Raw genomic sequence first — 19743 nt, forward strand, 5'->3', positions numbered from 1 at the left:
AGACACAAGTAATACCAGATCAGACTTTTACTATTAAATGGCTGTTATTTATTCAGTATCTTACCAAACTGTGCTTCTCTTTGGAATAACTCATTCCAACCTACGGCTGAGCCGTTTCTGTCTACTCCTGTAATAGGTGTTTCTCTTGGATTATATTGTCTCTGCTAATTTAAGAATTATTTATTCTTCTGCAAGAACATTTCTCTTTGGTTTTGGGGTAATTCATTGTATTATACAAAGCATGTAGGTTTTTTTGAGGAAAATGTTACAATCTTTGTAAGAAGTGGCTATTAGCATGTTCTGACATTTAAAGACAATTTTTTAGAAGTTGGTTGTGTGTCAGAGTAGAAAGCACAATCCATTGTGAAATCAGTCATGGACCTAAGCACCTTGAGAATATTCTTTTCAGTGGCAAAAAGAAGTTTTCCCTCCTCTACTTATGTAGCTAAAACCACGTAGGGCCAAACCTGTAAAACTTAAAAGGAGAAAACATTGCAACACTTCTAACTTCAGTTTCTGGGAGAGTAGGAGTATGTACTTAAACTTGCACGTGAAGCAAAATAAAACTTGAAAGGTCAGGGACTGTCTATTTTTGTTTGGATTTTGGAGGTTTGGTTGGGTTTTTTCATATGATTAACTTACAAATTTGGATTTTTATAGGCAATTGGAACCTGAAAAGCCAACCGCTGTCAGTGTCCCACAAAAATATGTAATAGATTCATTTCTTAGGAAGACTGAACTCGATTGCCAAGTGTATCTTATTCTTTACAGCATGTCAGGATATGTAGTGGTAGGAAAATCTTCTAGCACATGGCTGACTTCTTCCCTTTGCGCTGGCACACCGCTACCTTCACTCTTGTGTCCCTTTTCCTCTACACCAGATAACTCCAGAAGGTTTCATAATGAATTGCTGAAGATCATCTTCCATGGGAGAACTTTACCTCTTCCTGATTCTTGTCTCTTATGCATTCTCTGACCCAGATAATCCAAAGGTGCAAAGGATAAGATGATCATTAATACAATAAGTAGATACTGAGTGAAAATGTAATTTGATGTTATCGCAAAATATATCTGTGTCCAGCTTTTGGATGCTTGCAAGCTTAATGCCGTGTTCTTTTTCTTCACTTCAGAATCACCATTGAACTGGAATTTGGATTGTCTTGTCTTGTTTGCTTTGACTTTTTTAATAAGATCACTTTCATAAAGACATGGTGACATCTGAGTTATCAGACAAAATGATGATGTGTTTGTAACAAGTGAAAGTAGCTCTGCCCCCAAATACGCCTGTTTATTCGGACTCACCGAAGTGTATTTGTGTCCCCTACAATGCTCCCCCCACGGGACCTTGTGGGAGGTCTGTGTGTCGCTGTTGTAAGGTAGGGTGCGTGTAACAGGTGAGCCAGCACAGAAAAGGCATTGATAGTTACACAAGGAAGTAAATCTAGACCTTTGTTGAATTGGGGTGTTCCCAGCTGCCGAAAAGTGATTTTTATAGTCAAAGCGAGAAGGGTACTTCAGAATACAGACATGATGTGGCTGAGCAGTGATTCGTCTGGAAGGCTGGAAGCAAGTAGCCATGTTTATGTTTTGTTCTGTCTAAGATCTGTTGATCTTAGTAAGATCAACATCTTACTAACAACATCAACTACCCAAGATCTTATAAAATTTATTGTCTAAGATCTTCTTAGGTGTACTTATACTTGATATTTTTGGGGGTATTTTAGTTGATGAAAGGGAGTGAGGACTCCCCTTTGAAAAGAAAAAAAAAGTAACTTTTTAAGGAAAACCTAATTATATAATTTTGGAATAAGGAACAAATGAAGAGTCTTTCCATGCAATTGAGTTAATGTTACTAACTATAATTTCAAAAAGAAGAAATGTGATACTGTAATACAGGTTTTAAAACCAGCTAGGGTATAAATGGTTTTTATGCATAAGCTCATCCCAGTGGATTCAAAGGAGACTCGAGTCCAAAGTGTGACAAATGTTTCCTAATCATTATAGCCCAGCAGTGGAATGTTTTCCTTTGGCCTGGCTGCAGGTACAGGTACATTCAAGTTAGAATCATGCAACTGTAGAACAGCTCAGCTTGGAAGAGAACCAGAGAGATCATCTGGTCTAACCTTTTATGGGACACGGAGACTACATGAGATTATCTAGCACCCTGTCTAGTTAAATCTTGGAAACCTTCTGCAATGGGGACTCTGCCATGTCCCTGAGATGATTGTTTCAGTGATTGATTGTTCTTGCTGTGAAAAATGTTGGTCTTACATAAAGATGAAACCTCCTGGTGCAACTTGTACCCATTACCCCCTTGGGCTCCAAGTTACTTCTTAGTTTCTGGTTGCTCCTGTTCTATTTGGCAGAAGAACATGTGCACCAGTGTGGATAAGTAGTTTTTACCATGCCGGTTGCATAAGTACTTGCACACCACATCGTATATACCAGCTTTCTTTAAGGATACATTTGAAAAAAATAAAACTAGGGGAGGTTTAGGCAAACACTGTATTCATCTTGACCACCATTTTTACACAACAGTATGAATATTGAAAATTTAACTTTATGAAACAAGTTGCTGTTAAGATACACACTGTTTATATACCTTGACCCAGAGAACATGCCCAAAAGAAACTCCGTGTCCCTCACATTGCTCTCTGGACGGGTGCTGCAATAAACCTTGCGTTGGGTATAACGAGCTGTGACGTTGGTTATTCTAAAGGTATGATACAATAACAGATTATTGTTGCCTAGACCTGTGTAATCATTGGAACTCCCTGATCGTACTTTCCATTTTACACATTGTCAGAACCTTGGACCCTAATCTTGCTCTTTGATTGGCAGCTGCAGCCGGGGAAGGAGCACTTGTATTGTTTGTGAGAGACGCATCTGTTCAACTTGATTCAGCTGAGAGTATTTGCATATTCTTAAGTATTTCTTCTGAGAGGACCTAAATCCTTCTCAAGTGTTTGATGCATTTTTGAAATTCATTCATAAGGTATCTACATGCACTAATAGTTCTGTATAATATTGCTGTGCATAATCTGTCAGATAAGGCTAGTTTTTTAAACAAGGTATTCTTTGGGGATGACATATTACATTCTGACTTATTCTACTGGGCGGAAATGTCAAGTACTTTCAAAAAGGATGCTTGAATGTTTTGATTGAATTAGTATTCTTTATTCAACACAAATTGCCAACTGCAGTAAAATGTAGTCTTATTGTGAGAACGTTTTTCAAAAGAGTTAACAGCAGGGCTTTTTTGTTTTATTTTTTGTTAGTGGAGCTTTTATTGCATATAATCGTTCTTTTGCTGCCGTTATTAGATGGAACAGGAGAGTAGATTCTTAGATGCATTTTAGATTAATTTGTTTGAATTGTTAAACCGTGGGCAACACTTTTATACTGAAATACAACTCAGGCTTTTCAAACAAAACTTCGGCTATTATTTTCCTCTTTTCTTGCCCTTTATTTTTTCCTTGCAAAATTTTTAGCAGTATTTTTGGAAGATCTGTCAAATTTAATTTCAGAAACCTGTCACTCTTTAGAGTGCCTGCACAACACTAATGAGAAGTACCACTGCTTTGAAAAATATTCAGGGGTTACATTTAAGCATTGAACACAATCTAGATGAGCTCATACCATTGCATAAATGAATATATGTGTGGTTGAAACCCATGACTTCCATAGGCTGGAAGTCGTAATCCAGAACTATCCTAGTTTGGACAAAACTACTCCAGTTTGCTGTGAGAAGAAAACGAAATATATTTCCACTAGTTTAAAAGGATGTGTGCTCTGGATGCTACTTCAGCCTCAAGTCATTAAAGACATAGGATCGCATATGGAAGACCACTACCCATAATGAACAACCCTTTTTTTTTTTTTCAATTGCACTAAGAAAGATGCACCACCATCAGTGGCTGACCTATTTTAAGAAATGGTTTTCTGTCTCTAGACAGGGCCATAGCAATGTCTACTGCCTGTGTACCTGAAAAAAAGAATGACAGGTTTAATAAGTGTATTTTTTGTTTTGTGCATGTGCAGGTTTTAGTGTAACAGACCTTTTACATTAGTTTTGTTTTTCTTTTGCTTTCAGGAATCTCCTTCTGGACGTAGAAAAGCACTTGCCACCAGCAGCATCAACATGAAGCAATATGCCAGCCCCATGCCTACACAGACAGATGTCAGGTTAAAATTCAAGCCTTTGTCTAAGAAAGTGGTGTCTGCCACACTCCAGTTCTCGTTATCTTGTATTTTCCTGAGGGAAGGAAAAGCCACGTAAGTTGTTGTTTGTTGGTTGGGTGTTTTCGTAAGCCAGATAACCTGCTTTGTGTTACTTTTCAAAGAATTCTTTGGATAAAGAGGTCTTTCTGTATAGAATGGCAGAATTTGAGAGAATCCTTCAGCATACTTATCATTCCTGCCGTACTTAGTTCCTTGACTGGGTAAAAGTCGTTTCTTACTCTGATTTCAGTCTTGTGTTCTTCAGAGACAAATCACTTGTGCACTGATTACCACTCCCTTGAATTGCTCACTCGGTTCTGTCCCTTATTTCAATGGCTTTTGAAGGGCAGAGGTTACAGATTGATTTTGCAGATCCTGTAACCTCTCCTGCAGTTTCTGTTAGATTCCAGATGTCAAATGTTGACAACTTCATGTGCATGGAGAACGGATTGTCACCCATCCTTTTTCCTTTTAGTCTCTAGAATATGGCAGTGTGAGAATGGCAGCACAAAAAGAGGTAGATGGGGAAACTACTGCTCTAGTAGTTCTTCTACCTCTTTTCAAATTTCTTTTTCCCCCCAAAAGAGTAACAGTTTACTTCCAGCTTTCAGTGTTCTGAATGCATTTTGTAGACATTACCTACTGCAATACCATACCTCAAAAATGTTGCATGAGCAGCTTTCCAGGCTGCCTTGTTAAAACTTAGATTTGGACACTAAAAGGCTTTTTGTCTGCATGCTTTGAAAACCAGAGATGCATTAATTACTATTAATTACTATTACTGTTTCCCTTCACTGATTAACCTGTTGTGAAGCACATCTTGACATATCATATAAGGATGATGCTTTGAAGTATTTAGCTTGTGATTTAACATGGTTAAAATGCAGCTGAAAATGAGAATGGAACAAATCAGTATCTGATAGCCTCTTTTTTTGAACAACCAGCATCCGTGAACTATACAGTGAATAGCTATACTAGGCTCTTAGTGGGTTTTGAGGCCATAATGTGTAAAAGCTGATCCATTTAAGCTCACATGCAGCTTTTCCCATTGAAATTGGTACATCTCATGCTGAAGACTGTAAGTCAGGTAGATTGTAAGTTACCAACAGTGCTTTCATACTGCCCTGAACCAGGGACCTGAAAAAGCTGTTATTTGTGAAAGCATTGGTTTCCAGTATGTGTAAATAGACACTGTCCTACTAATGTTTTTCTGTCTTGTTGATGATTTCAGATATTTAGAAAAGGAATTTTAATTTCTATAACAGCATCAAGAGTTATAAATGAATGTAGTGATAGGTATTACATGCAACATATGGACAGTGGGTCTGGGCAAGCATTTTCACTTTAACCAAAGCAGACCAGAGAAGCATTTATCAGCCTATCTGGGCTCGTTTAAAATTTTAGGAAGCAGACATTGAATTGACTCTTAATGCAAGGCAGTATTATTTTTAGCCTTTAGAAATGTGTTAATAGAAAACTTTCCCTTCAGAAATTAATGTACATGAGTGTGTTCATTTTGTTATTTCACTATATTCAAAATCAGATCTGAGATCATAGACCTCCCTGAAGAAAACATCAAAATATTTAAAGAATTTTTAATAATGTGGTAGTATCAGATGTGGTATTAACAGGCTGCATTTTAATGCCTGGTATGAAATTTGTTATTTAGGGATGAAGACATGCAAAGCCTGGCTAGTTTGATGAGTATGAAACAAGCTGATATTGGTAATCTAGATGATTTTGAGGAAGACAATGAAGAAGATGAAGAAAACAGAGTGAATCAAGAGGAAAAGGCTGCAAAAATTACAGGTTGGTTTTGCCACAGGCATGGTAAATTATAGTTTCCTTTGCTAATTGTAAGCTGTTTTCCATGAGTTTTATCCTTATTTGTGTTTAACTTTAAAAAAAACCCTACCAAACAAAACAAAATTTAGGGTAGCTTGATTGAAGAGGAACCCATCCATAACTCAACAAAGTTTAATATTTGTGAACTTAAGAGCATTGATTTCTGTATGTGTGTGCTGGTTTTGGGAGAGAATGCACTAAGTAGGTAGTATTTTAGGGAAGCAAAGAACCAGTGTGAACAGAGGAATAGAAAAAGCAGAGGAAAAGGGTCAGTGAGTGAGAAGACAAGAGGGATAGGCACGAGTGAAATAATGAAGACAGTTTATGAGAATAACTGCGAAATGAGTTGTGCCATGGACAGATGCTGAGGTTCTGCTCAATAACATGGCAATTCCAGGCAGCAGACTTCTGCCTTTTGGGGGGGGTGTCTCATGGAAATGAAATTGAGAGTCTGTTAAAGGACTTGAATGGAATTTGAAAATAAGGTTGTTTGAAGTGAGATAGTGTAACCACATTTGAATTGCTGATGCAAATGCTTAGTGTGTCCAGGATAGCTGAACTAATCGATGCAAGTCAGATCAGGATGAGATGGTGTTAAATTGTTGGTAGAGATCAGTATGTAGTACTGCTCCAGGTGAGTTCTGTAGGAGCTCTTAGTGTAAAGATCAGGAAAAGAAAATTAACTTCTGGTGCCAGACTTCATAACTTCCAGTGCTTTTTAAAAATATCAGAAATAAAGGGATCCTTCTCTAAGGTGGGGAAGAGTATCCCGAGCAGAGAAGTGAATTGTCAAATCTGTTCTTGAAAATTCAGAGGAACATTGGTTTGGCATTATGAAACATTGCTTTCATCACTTCTTTCTGAGCTTTCGTTGCAATCAAAAGGTTCAGCCTGAAGCAGTTATCACTTAGTTACATTTAGTGTTGTGAAAGGATGCAAATATGTTTTCTCTATGCTTTACATATTCAATTAAACATTTGTACCCTGACCAAATCTTTACTTATGCTCTATGTGTCCGGCACAGAACAGATTGGAAAGTCCAGAATGAAATATTTGAGAGACCAAGATAATGTATTCTTGGTCAGGGAGCAGTGATATACCAGTCTGGTCGCACTGAAATTATTCTGCAGAGTTGACTCCTTTCCCAGTGTAACCAGAATATTTCAGATCAGAACACCAAACAAAACCTGACATGTTGATCAGGCCCCATGGGATAATCAGAGAAGGGCAAATAAAGGAGAGGCAATGTAAAGTCTATAGAAACTACTGTGCACAAGAGTTTTATTGAGATCTGCCTGGATACTGCACTGAGGACTGCTACAGAAGACCCACATGCAGAAGAACAGCAGCTGAAAAGCATCAGATCTTGTTTCTCAGTTTTATTGATTTTGCCAACAAATGACTCCTGAACAAGCAATAAGTTTAGACTAGTCCACTATCCTTTGGCTATGGAGTGAACATCCCTGGAGATAGATGGGGAAGGAGGAGCTGTCTGATGTGCAACACAATGTCCTCACTCAAGTTGTTTTGGAGTCATTTCAGCTTTTCCATCTGTTGTTGCAAAGGCCAAAATTATCTGTTCTAAGCAAACAGTACAATACCTACTTGAAATACTTCTGAAATACACTTTTTCTGCACATTGCTCAGCCTGTTCTGATACTGTTTTCCAATGATTCAAGATGGGAGGGTTGGGTTGTTTTTTTTGTAGATGAATCATTAAGGAAACCTGAGGAGGGAAATGTCAGCCTTGGATTTTTCTTCTTATGTTGGCTACAGTAGCTGAGTTGCGTTTTCCCACCTTAGACAAGGAGAAGGATGTTGAAGGGGAATGAGTGCACGTAGTTTCCCAAGCAAATGGGAGAACATAAAACATAGGGCAGTAAGTAAACGTTAATAAATAAACTGTAAAGTATCTATTTCAACATGTGTTTGAGATTGATTTCATAGGCAGTTGGAATGACTTCTGTAATAAATGTAATGAATGGGGAAAACTAATAATGCACAGGGAGAAAAGCTGAGGAACCAAGAGAGAAAGAGGTAGGAATCATTGTAGAAAAACAGGAGGAAATATAGAAGAAAATGTAGAAATTTTTAAGAAAAATTTAGAAGGAAATGTAACAAAGCCGATGTAGCGAAGTACTCTTTCTAAAATTTCTTTCAAAAATAGTGTTCACACAATGCCATAAAGTTAATTGAGGAAGTTACATAACCCTTTTGAAAGCTTGCTGCTACCGACGTTTTCTCCTCTGCTGCTGTGTTGGGTGTTGGCAACAAGGAGCCGGAATGCTTCACTGACTCAGAGTTCCCTGCGGCAAATCCCTCACCTCGGTGCGCCTGTTTTCCCAACTGTAAAATGGCTATACCACTTCACAGGAACCATGGGAGCATTACATGGTTAACGTTGGCAACTGAGCTTTGGAAAAGTTAAGTAGCAAAGCAGAAGGGATTGTTCTCCTACCTTAGGCTCAAGGTTTTCTCACAGAAGCGATGGATGACTTGATGACTTAAAAGTTGTCGTTGTCAGGGCACAGCTGCAAGAGGTGCTGCAAATCTTTTATCACACACACTGTTCCTTCTAGCAGTGTACAAAAGTTTTGTTGTTTTTGTTTGTGGTTTTTTTTTTTTTATTGGGCCCAAAGTTACAGTCTTACAGGTGAACATTTATATCCACTGCTAGGAGAACAAGGGAAATCTGCTGTATGGGGCTCTAGATGGTGCAGGCGAGTTAGGAAATGCTGCTTCTCTTCCTTGATGTGTTGCTCAACTTTGAATAGGTATCTGTGCTCCTGTTTTCTTCAGCTGTGAAATAGGTGCTGCAATTCTGACTGACCTTAAAAGCACTGTGGAATTTGGTGTGGTCAACATGGGAGCTGTTGCCACTTCAACTGACCTTAAGATCAGACTGAAAGATGTTTTTTAAGTACTATGTTAATTTAAAGAAATCCCCCTCCATCTCAGGCTTTTCTCCTCTTCCTTCCCAGTCGTTCGTGTTTAAATTTTTCATGTGTAAAAGCAGTATATCCACCTGACTGTTCTGCTTTCTGTGAAGCTGAAAATTGTGTTTGTCACCATGAATTTAGTTTCAAATATTTTGTTTCTACACTGTTAATATAGATGGATTTAAACCTCCCAGAATTATCTGTCCTTAGTCTTCAGTTGAAGACAAGGCATCCCAACATACCTGAAGAAATGTGCCTCATAACTCACAAACAGGGTAGTAATAAATATGTTGTTTCTCTTAATGTTTTAATTGCTACTTAGAGCCTCATGCTGAAGTTAATAGTTGCCTGCTGCTCCATCTGCCCAGGAGCACAGTGACTGTCCTGAGGCACCACATGGAATCAGCAACATGCCCATGTGCTACCTATTACAGGAGTCTGAATCCCAGCATGTTTCAAGAGCAGGCTTCTGGACAGCAATATGTGTAACCCTTTCTTGCAATTTGCAAAACCATCCCTCTGAAGTAAACTTCTGATACATTTACTCTTTTTTGTCAGGATCACCAAGCTGCTTTAAAAAAAAAAAAAGAAAGAGAGAAGAGAAGAGAAGAATGAAAAAAAAACCAAAATCCAAACCAGTGATTTATGTGACATACTTGTAGAACAAGCTAATGTATGTTTGTAGATAATGAGATTTATAAAAGATAATATAGGATATAAATCTCCAACCTACCATTTCCATACTCCAAAATATTACATAAACCATTTAATATTGTAATGAGAAACATTGTAGTGCATATGGGTGTTTAGGTTGGCAGATAGGACCAGGTGATTCAGACCACATCAAAGAACTCCCTCTTTTTAAAGCTCTGAACTTAATTTGTTATTTTCTGACAATAAAAACTGAATTGTAATTGTTTTGGGGTTTTTTTTCACATGCTGTCATAATAGATTGTAAATCATGTCAGCATCTCAGCCTGTTTTAAACTAGTAATTCGTTAGTACTACTGTTTTATGAGGTCAACTCTGTTTTATTTGAGTACAGGAAAGTATTTTCCATTGTGTATCTTGAATCTTAAAAATTCCCAGAAGGTAGTATTGTATTGTTCAGATCTCTAAGGTGTATATATGATTTTATACTGAGAAAGCTAAGTTTTGGGGCAGTTTTGGTGTTATTTTTTAGGATCAGAGTCTTGTTTGTCGGAGCTAAAAATAAGGCATTGAGGATGGTTGAATTAACTCCATGTAGACGGACAGAAGTGTAATCACATGTAAGTAGATTTGTGCTTTAAGGTCAGGAACAGTTAGAAGGTGTGTTACAGAGGAATTATGCTGATGGTTTGTCACTGTCAGCATATAGGACGTCCAATAGGTATTGGCAGAGTAGATAATTTTTCTTGGTAATTTGCATATTGGCATATCTTTGTAAAGCAGTTTGAATTTGGCAAGGAAATTTTTGACCATATGACGGAAATATTTTCAGGTTCTGGACTGCTTTGGGCTTCAGGTTCTTTGTGCTGTCCGTGAAGGCATGAAATTAGGAATGGTGTCAGCGTCAACTATGAAAAAGCATGAAAAAGCCCCCTCAGCCAGGAAGTTCTGGGTGGCTGTGGGCACCAACATGAGTTGGGACAGTTGTGATACTACTCAATTTTTACCTCAGTTTGATATTTTGCTCCCTGAAACTAGTTCAGCAAATAAAGATGAACTTTTGCTTTCTCAAACAAAAGCCAGATGAGAAAAAGTTTAAAACAGCAGCGAACTAAAATTGGTACTAAGAAGTAGCTTTTTGTGTACACAAGAAATTGAAATGTAAAGGAAATACAAGAATGACTGGCATGAGAAGTGTGCAGTAAAGGTGTCTACATAGCTTTGACTTCACTGGTGACACCCAAAGACATCATCCCTTTATTTCATTGGGAAAAAACAGGAGATGGAAAAGACTCTTAGTGGGGCAGTGATGTTCAACAAGCAGGATCATCTCTTCTGCACGGGTTTCTCCAGCCTGTTTGTCTGTTGGAAGGATGAGTACTGGTGTCCCCTCTCCACAGAAACCTGTGCTTGATGTCTCTCAGACATGCCTCAGGCTCAGTCCCCATTACTACAGAAGCTGCATTTGTCAGATGCTGAGGATGGGACTGCATTAGGGGCTAGCAGAGAGGAATTTTTCCCCTTGGGCCGTAAGCCACTAAGACCTAGTTGGTTTTTTTTTTTTTTCTTTCCTTCCAGAATTGTGGAGGCATCAACAGCTTGGTTATAATTAAACTTTAATATGTTTTAAAAATTACTAGTTCGTGGCAATTCAGTCCTCTCTACTATGGATAGAAGGTGAAATAGGATTTTGCCAAACAGTAAGGTGTTACTTACATAGCATGGCAGTGAAAATTCAACCAACATCCATACATTCAATTTACATTCTCATGGCACAATACTGATCATATATTTTAGAACTACTTAGATAAATTCAGCTTGTCATAGATCAGAATTTAATGGTGACTAATTGTAAATGTTAAATAATCAGTGTATGTGTATAAATAAATAAAATATTTAAAATGTATGTTGTATATATTAGTTTTCTGTAGCCTTAAGAGTTTGGGAGGGTTGTAAATTTTCTGGGCCTGTTTTGTGTTGATTGACAATGTTTTAATATACAGGTTTTCTTCACAAGCAGGAAAAGTCTTTAAATTGTATCTAGTACATGGATCTAAGTTTTGAACTGCTGTGCATAAAACTAATTACTGTTGCTGACACCAAAAATCTAGGTTTTGTTTATGTCTGTTAACTGGGTTTCACGTTAAATTATCACTGAAGCACCTACACAGGTACTTTGCTGTAGTTATATAATTGTAAGGACTCGTTCTAAATCTCTTCTTTTAATTAACTCTAAGTGTCTTCTCTTTTGCCCTCTCTCCTTCGCTCTCTCTCTCTAGTAACAGTGTTCGTTCCACTTCTGTTTCATTAAATGCCCTTGCCTTACGTTTGTCTTGACTGGCTTCTATTTACAGAAATTGTAAACCAGTTGAATGCTCTGAGCAGCTTAGATGAAGATCAAGATGACTGCATAAAGCGAGCAAATATGCCTTCAGCTAAATCAGCCAGTTCCTCTGAAGGTCTATGAGCTTTCATCCTTTCTTTCTGTTTCTGATTGTATTTACTGTGACCCATTACCTTTTGACTCCTGCCTGTATTCAGCTGTCAGTTTTATCTCTGTGCTTCCACCCAGCATGACTCTCAGTAATTTGTAGTGCATCCAACAGGTAACAACATGATAGAGAAAGAGCCTGTCTCCGCTACAGCTCCGTTGTCATCTGATAATGAACAAGAAAGAAAAAAATTAAAAAAAAAAAAAGTAAAAAACCCCAACCAGACCCTAAGCCTAAAACATTAGTTTTATAGTCAGTAATACCTGACCTCTCCAACATGACAAAATGTCCCCTCTCTGCTTTTATGTTCACGTTACATCCAAAAATTTAAAATTTCCTGCCGATAGTTAACATGTGTTTGTAGAACCAAAATAACTGTATTTATCTTGTTAGATGTTCTGCAACATTTATTTAATGAAGAAAATAAAATACTTTCTTAGTAGTTATTTCTGTTACATAATATTCTGATGAGCAAATAGAAATTTCATTCATTTCACTTTTTTTTTTCCCTTTGTTGGTGTACCTACTGGAGTGTGTTAATTTAGTCGTGCAGTTCGTGCCATACCCTGGTGCAGTGTTTCAAGGAACTGTTGACAAGGAGCTTTTTGAGCTTCAAATACATTAGATGAACAGTTTGTATCTATATTAAAACAATGTTCTAACTTGTTTGTAGAGCTTATCAATAAGCTTAATTTTCTGGATGAAGGGGAGCAAGACCTGGCCAACTCCAGCACAAACCCTTTTGGTGATCCTGATGCAGCAGAATTAAATCCATTTGGAGACCCCGATGTAGAAGGTAATGAATTTATTTTACTTAATTCATCGCTATTTGCAAATGCTTAGTGAAACATGATTTGTATTTCTGTAGGACTACAAATGAAAAATTTTATTTTGATTAAGTAGAATTGTTGCATGCAGCACTGAGGTAGCAATAGCAGTGATCCAGTTGCCACTGGAAAATTGATTTATCCTTTGAGTCTCATGCTTTGTATTGAGGCACATCCTTTATATTTGCCACTGGGGGCTACCAGCTGAACCAGAGACTTTTGGACCTGTCAGGTGTGTTACTTGTAGTCTACTCATGTTATATGAATGAGCAACACACACTGTCAAAACACACACTGTCAAGCGACTCTATTCCACGTGGGTGATGGCTAATATCATAATTTCCTTCACTACAATCTTCACTGCATCACAGATATTCTTGGTTAGCACTAATCTTCATTATTACAATTTAATTTTCTCTCTTTTCTTCTTCCTTTTTTTTTTTTTAATGTTTTTATGGCTTCCTCAGTTAAGCCTCCTGGCATCGCGCCTTGCGCCACATGCTAGGTGTTAATCCCCTTTCCAGACTGACATGCCCATTCTTGTTCCATTTGAGTGAGATGTACAACCCCTGTAAATTTCTAATCTGATAAGATTTCGGCCATAAGGCCAGAAAGGAGCACCAGGATAGCAAGCATCTCTGCTGTCCTCAGCTCCATGCTCAGATATGCAGGCTCCCATCTGCTGGACGTGTGACTTCTGGCTTGGAGCTGCTTGAAAAGCCAATTCATAGTTAATTCCCAAGTTTGAAGCTGTACTCAGCCTTTCCTGTTCGAAGCTCCAAGACTTTTCTTCCTCCAGAAAATACCAAGCCACTCTGTCATGGCAATGAAGAAGTGAGTGGGAGCAGTCCAGGGCGCAGCCATGGGATTTCTAATGCCAGGTCTAATGAGGATGCACTTCTGAACTGCAGTTTCCACCTGTGGTTTTTCACTTTCTTTGGACAAGCATAGTGTTTACTCACAACAGAGGTTTTCTGCCTTCAGACTCCACAGAGGCCAATGTGGGTGGTGATCAAGTCCTGTCATACTTTGACTGTGGTGTAGTCTCACAGCTTGTATTTGTGAAAGAGGGATACTGCCCTGTCTTCTGTATTGAGCCATTGAAGCTGTAAAGTCACTATCCTGGGCACCTTCTGCCTCCTATAAAGTTGTCAGATGTTTCTGGAGCTGCAGAAGTGAGTTGTTTCATCTTTGTAGGTACCAGTATCTATGGATTAGGTTCTGGTGTCCTAATCTTTGGCTTTGTTTCCTGTCTTTTCCTTGACAGTGAATTCTCTTAGGATCATGGAAGAAGGCAGAATAACTAGGAATATAAATCACCTATTTTCACACATCTAGTAGTCCACACACAACTTGCTCTAAGAGACTCAACCTATATTCCTTTCTCCTTTCTCTGCTCTAGAAAGAAGAGCTCTCTTCTCCATGGAGAAAGCAGTACGAGTCCTGTCCTACCTGAACTGCTGTCTCCCAAAACCAGCTTTTCTTTCCTTTCCAGAGAGAACCCATTCTGGCAGAAGGCAGTGGGTGTTGTGGTCACAAAATACAGGGGACTAAAGACTCAGCTCTTTCTCATTTTAGGGACAGAGGATTATAAACCGGTGTTGTTTCTTAGCACTGGAGTAGCTTGATACCTCACGGTAAGCTCAGTATGAGCAGCCTACATCCAAAACAGAAGCCAGCTTATGTTCCTGATACACTCTCAGTGATTGAGGGGCATGTATTTTTTCAGTTGATTCCGGTTCTTTTGGTGACATCTAGCCTATACTGTCATCCTCAGTCATAGTCAGTCGACACTTTTCCATTTTTCTGGGTCTGCCTCTGATCAGACTGTTGGGTCTCATCTTCACAGCTGTGGGCAGCAGTGCTGAGTTGGGTGTGTGTGTACCAAATATTCCTCCCACACACTGTCGCTGTCATGCAGCAGTCAACGTACAATAACATGACAGTGATTGTGACAAACAGGGTGTCACTAGATTCTTCCCAATGTGTCATAAGATGTTTTTTTATTTGGGAGGGATGCACCTTCTGTCAGGCTCATGTGACAATAGTGTGTCTTCCTGGAACACTAAAGCAGATTGGAAGATCTGAGGGCTTCCAGGCTATCAGGCAAAGAGTGGGACATCTGGTGTGGCATTTTTAAAGCTTTTACTGTATGATCAGTGGCTCCTCAGGGATTCTTCTGTTCATCTCAGACACCTCTGAGAAGCACTGGGTCTTCTGCTCCAGACCTGTAATGAGCACTGGTTGTGTTCATCTCCCCTTTCTTGGCCTTCTTGACATATGCCTTTTCTCCAGTCCTTCACAAAAAGTTGAGGAAGGGAAAAAAGGGTGCTGAGAAAAAATAGAGAAGATGAATCTTCAGTAACAGCAGGAATCTGCTGTGTATGTCTATGGCTAATTGGACCAGTGTCTACATGGGGAGCACCAGGACCTTACCATTTTGGGGAGATTTACCTTTGGTTTGGACTACATTTTGAACTATACAATATCATCACTGTTCTCATCCTGTTGCCCAACTGCAGAAGGCTGCCCTGTTTGTTTCCCATCATTCACTCATGGTTTAGGACATTCCTTCTATTTTGAGACCTCAGTGGAACTTTCATTACTGACATCTCTTTCTAGGAAACTCTTTGAGACTATGCCTGCTTGTTTGCTTTTGTATCCTTAAGGGAATGTAACCTTTTTAGTGGCCACCCCAGAAGCTCAGAGAGCATGACAGAGGTTCAGGAGTTTAAGACAGACTTTCTCCTACAGGCTTAAAGAGTCACATTACTTGTTTCACTCGTCTTGTGATCTGCTTAAATCAAGAGATTAACCTTTTATGCGTGCAGGGATGAAGTATTTTTCTATTCACTACATGTTAGTCTCTTTATCTTTTTATCTGGACAAGGCTTAATCTGGAATTTAGACTTTGCGAAAGTTCAGAGTCTTCTGTAGAATTTGTTACTTAATTTCCCCAAGATGTGCAGAGCAGCCAGCTGGAGCCTCCTTTCCTGAGTACTTTGCCATCAGATGCGAGGAGGCATGATGTGCCATTTGGCAAAGATATTCCAAGGATATTCCTATCAAGCCTGTACCGTGTGTGCTTGGAGTCACTCAGGGGTATGAATATGTATGTATTGACAGTCACTCAAAGGGAAAGGAGGATTACTTGCCAGTAGATACTTGTTTCCTAGACAGATATTTCTTGTGCCTGCTCACAAACCAGCTACTTTCCCTCTATCTTCCTAATCCCATAATCATCTAACCCTGGGAATGTGAGGTGGAGAGAAACTAAAGGCGTGAGCGCTCCCAGCATCCGTGTGCACACTGTGGGTGTGGTGCATGGCAGAGGGTCATCAGCAAGCTGGCTCTAGATGCTGCTGGGATTTTAAAAGTCCTTAGTGTAAATGGTCTTATACACACAATGGAGTGAATGTGCATATGAAAAACTCACCTTAAAAAAATCTTCAGGTGTGTTTCTTGGTTGACATGTCAAATCGAGGTTTATTCCCTCTGTATCTAGTAGGCCAGCTAGACATTAGAAATCTGGGAAAATCAAAAATAATCTCTTCGAACAGTATATCTCTGCAGCTTTATACTAGACAAGCAGTAGATGATCATATGAAGACTACCTTTTGGATTTTTAGTCATAGTAGAACAGAACTCTAAAATCAGTTAATTTCTGTGCAAAATATTTACTTGGGGAAGTCAACATCTACAAAAAATGCAAGTAGAAAACAACAACACACTTTCAGCACTCCAGATATTTTTTTTTAAGTAGGTGGGGAATACAAATTTTGAAGTTGTATATGACCAATACAAGTTTCCTTCAACACACTCGAGACATGAGGCTAACTTTTTGCTGGCACCCCTTGCCATTTTAGAACAGCATTTATTTCACCAGTGTATTTCTTTACCTTCTGTGTGGACTTCTGAGCTCCCTGCGGCATGTAAACTGTCACAATGCAGCACCAAACTCAGAATCTTTCTAGGATAGTTCTACAGAGAGAGCAGCACAGGAACTAATAGAGAGGAGAACTAATAGAGACAGAATAGACTCTGTCCCTTATCCTGTTTCTTACTGAAAAGCAATGTGAGTGTGTAATAAAAGACACAGAAAATCATCAGTGGTTTGTGGGCATGCCAGTCATGACGCTTTCTAGAAGTCCTGGGCAGTACATTTTTACCCTGTGCTGTTTGTCAGGCTGCTCACATCCCCACCGTGCCTGTGCTCCTGCCGGTCGGGCAGCGAGTGGCGTAACAGTATCTTTCACATGTGGCTTGTTCTTTCATCCTCTGCCAAGGGGAAAGTGGTATGTGTGATGTTTTGGTGGAGGTTTTGTTTGGTTTTAAGGGACGTGTCACAATATGTTTGCGTTACAAAAGGCAAGTGGGTTGAAGGGCAGGGTGATTTTTGGAGATGCTCTGGCTGATTGTGCAGATAGGTAGTGCCAGAGTGATTACTATCATAAGCAGTCTTTCTCAGTGGAGTTAGGGCAAGTAATGTTTCCAGAATCTGGCACAAGAGCAGCTGGTGCTTCTGCTTTAGTAATAATTTTACCTCTCTTCTTGTCACTCCTACCCCTGTGGCTTTATTACTTAATCATGCAAAATTATTTTGTGTTTGACTCTTGAAGTGCCAAACTGCAAGCATCTTTTTCTTTTTTCCCCTTTCCTTTTCTTATTTTATTTTTTATTATTTTTTAATTTATATCAATGTAAAGAACTGCAATTAAAAAAAAATAGTTCCAATAAAGGCTGGAGTCCTGTGTTTTCAGCTGTGATTAATGATGAGGGGGAAGCAGGGGAATCCGTGTTGACTTCCAAATGCGAAAGCGGCTTGAAGAGGGAAATAAGCCCCTTCTAAGCTGTTGTATGTTTAGTCCCCCAAAATGCACTTCCCAGCATCATTAGGTCCTTGAGAAAATAAGTCTTTGTTACAGAAAAGGTGACAGTGGATGTGGTTTTAAGAGCAGTGCTGTTGAGTCACAGTCCTAGCAACTGAATTTGTTATAGAGAGGCTCCTGAAGTGATCACCAGCATTTGACACAAAAGCTAGTCCTAAAGAGTTTCAGAGACCCCATGGGAGAGAGCCTGTTTGGGTTCTCCAGTGGGGACACTGAAGGAAGCAGAAGGAGGGGAAAAGTAGTATCCTGGATGGCAAGAATAGAGAGAATGAGTAGCCAAGTTAAGTGGGTTCTAGCTGAGCCTCTACAAAATTCTTCCTGTAAAAGTGTCTTGAGAGTGACATTTTCAGAAGCTTTTTCAATTTTAGTTTGGGTGTAGGATTTTGTGGAAAATTTTAATTAATAACAAGCCGGAGGTGTCTGAGCACTGATATGCAACAGTGTAAGGTGTAAGGCCAAACCTGTAGTTGCTGTTGAGCCAATGAAAAAGGGAAAGAATTTTGTCCTACTGAGAGTTACAGCGCTTGATCCATAGTGTTGAAATAGAAAGAATTGCAAAAACCATTTGCATTGCCCCTTAAAATTCATCAGATTTAAACAAGGATTTAACTCGTTGTTTCCAGGAGACGCTTAAAAGCAAATTAAAAATAAAAGCTTACACTGTGGTTTTAAGAGGTTGTTTCCCTGAATGTTTTTAACTTCAGGGTATATTACTGACTTTCCTTCTTGTAATATTTATTTGAATGCTGATTGTGAGTTATCAGCAAGTTTCACTCAGATATGATAATGTGTATTTATGAACAGATTCAGGTGCAGGTGCAATGATCCATCATGTGGACTTGCAGAAGCAGCCATTTGTAGTTATCCACTCTCTTGATAAAATATTTTGATATTTGAGCAAAGTTTCAAGTAGTAAAAAGCTTGGCTAAAACTTTGTCAATAAGCTACACTATTTGAACAAGACATCTGTCATTTTATTTCTGCATTTCGTTAGGTTATTTTTGCTTTTTGTATGAAACTATCTTTTGGGAGGAGATCTCCAAAACACTTCTGCTTAGTCTAGTTCGTCAGATTACAAAATATGTGGGTAACATTTGTGTAGTATTCTGACTAACATCAAGGCAGTGTGTCTATATGGTAAGGGGGGGATTTGACTCACCTGATTTTAAAAACAGTTTGGACATAGACCTATAAGCTTTGGCTGTAAAGGGATCAGCTCAACTGCAGATACCCACACTGAGGACATCTCAGGGCAAGCAAGTGCAAAACTTTAGCTTGCCATGACCAGCTGCATTGGACACTAGCATGGTGAAAGTAAGCCTATATAGAATCTTCAGTTTTAGCTTAAAATAAATTAAAAAATACATTTTAAATTTTGGGCTTTGCTCTGATACATTTAATCTGTAGTACTGTCAAAGAATTCTTGCTTGATTTGATCGTATTTGTGTTTTTAATAAATTCTGCCTAAAATGGTTTATTTTCCCCTATAAATTAAGTTATAGACCTTCAACATTATTTCACTGTGGCTTTCTCTGAAAGAGCTTTCTTACAAGGATGTGGGCTTATGAGCAAATCACCACACATAAACTGGGGTGTGAGCTTAGTACACATCACCTGCTGTGCAGTAACTACTCTTTCTCCCAGGATAAGTACCCAGTAGTTTATTCCCTTTTCTTAAGGGATAAGCATGTTGTGTTTACTCTGGGGTAGGAGTGAACACCTGCACTGACATACTGCAAATACACCCCCTGATTTTTCCTGCAGCAATTTGTCTATATGATCATCTCCTCAGAGATGAAATGTTGCTTTTCGACACTCAGGTGAGGCTTAACCAGCTTAAACAGTAACAGAACCTATATTTTAGGTTTAACTAACACTG

At 38.9% G+C, this 19743-nt stretch overlaps 1 protein-coding gene across 13 annotated transcripts in view; it reads left to right on the forward strand.

Annotated features, from left to right (window-relative positions):
* EHBP1 (EH domain binding protein 1) overlaps window positions 1-19743 on the forward strand; it is a 213110-nt gene that overhangs the window by 76430 nt on the left and 116937 nt on the right. For 9 of the 13 annotated variants that reach the window (XM_017818883.1, XM_017818893.1, XM_017818885.1 and 6 more), the window contains exons 6-9: window positions 4094-4275; window positions 5891-6030; window positions 12011-12115; window positions 12822-12944. In XM_017818883.1, coding sequence (XP_017674372.1) covers window positions 4094-4275; window positions 5891-6030; window positions 12011-12115; window positions 12822-12944 — 550 coding nt within the window. The remainder of the gene's footprint in view (window positions 1-4093; window positions 4276-5890; window positions 6031-12010; window positions 12116-12821; window positions 12945-19743) is intronic. The other 4 variants (XM_017818887.1, XM_017818888.1, XM_017818892.1 and 1 more) reach the window with 1 other exon arrangement.

Source organism: Lepidothrix coronata, unplaced genomic scaffold (assembly GCF_001604755.1).
Source record: "Lepidothrix coronata isolate B3197 unplaced genomic scaffold, Lepidothrix_coronata-1.0 Scaffold71, whole genome shotgun sequence".
NCBI lineage: Eukaryota > Metazoa > Chordata > Aves > Passeriformes > Pipridae > Lepidothrix > Lepidothrix coronata.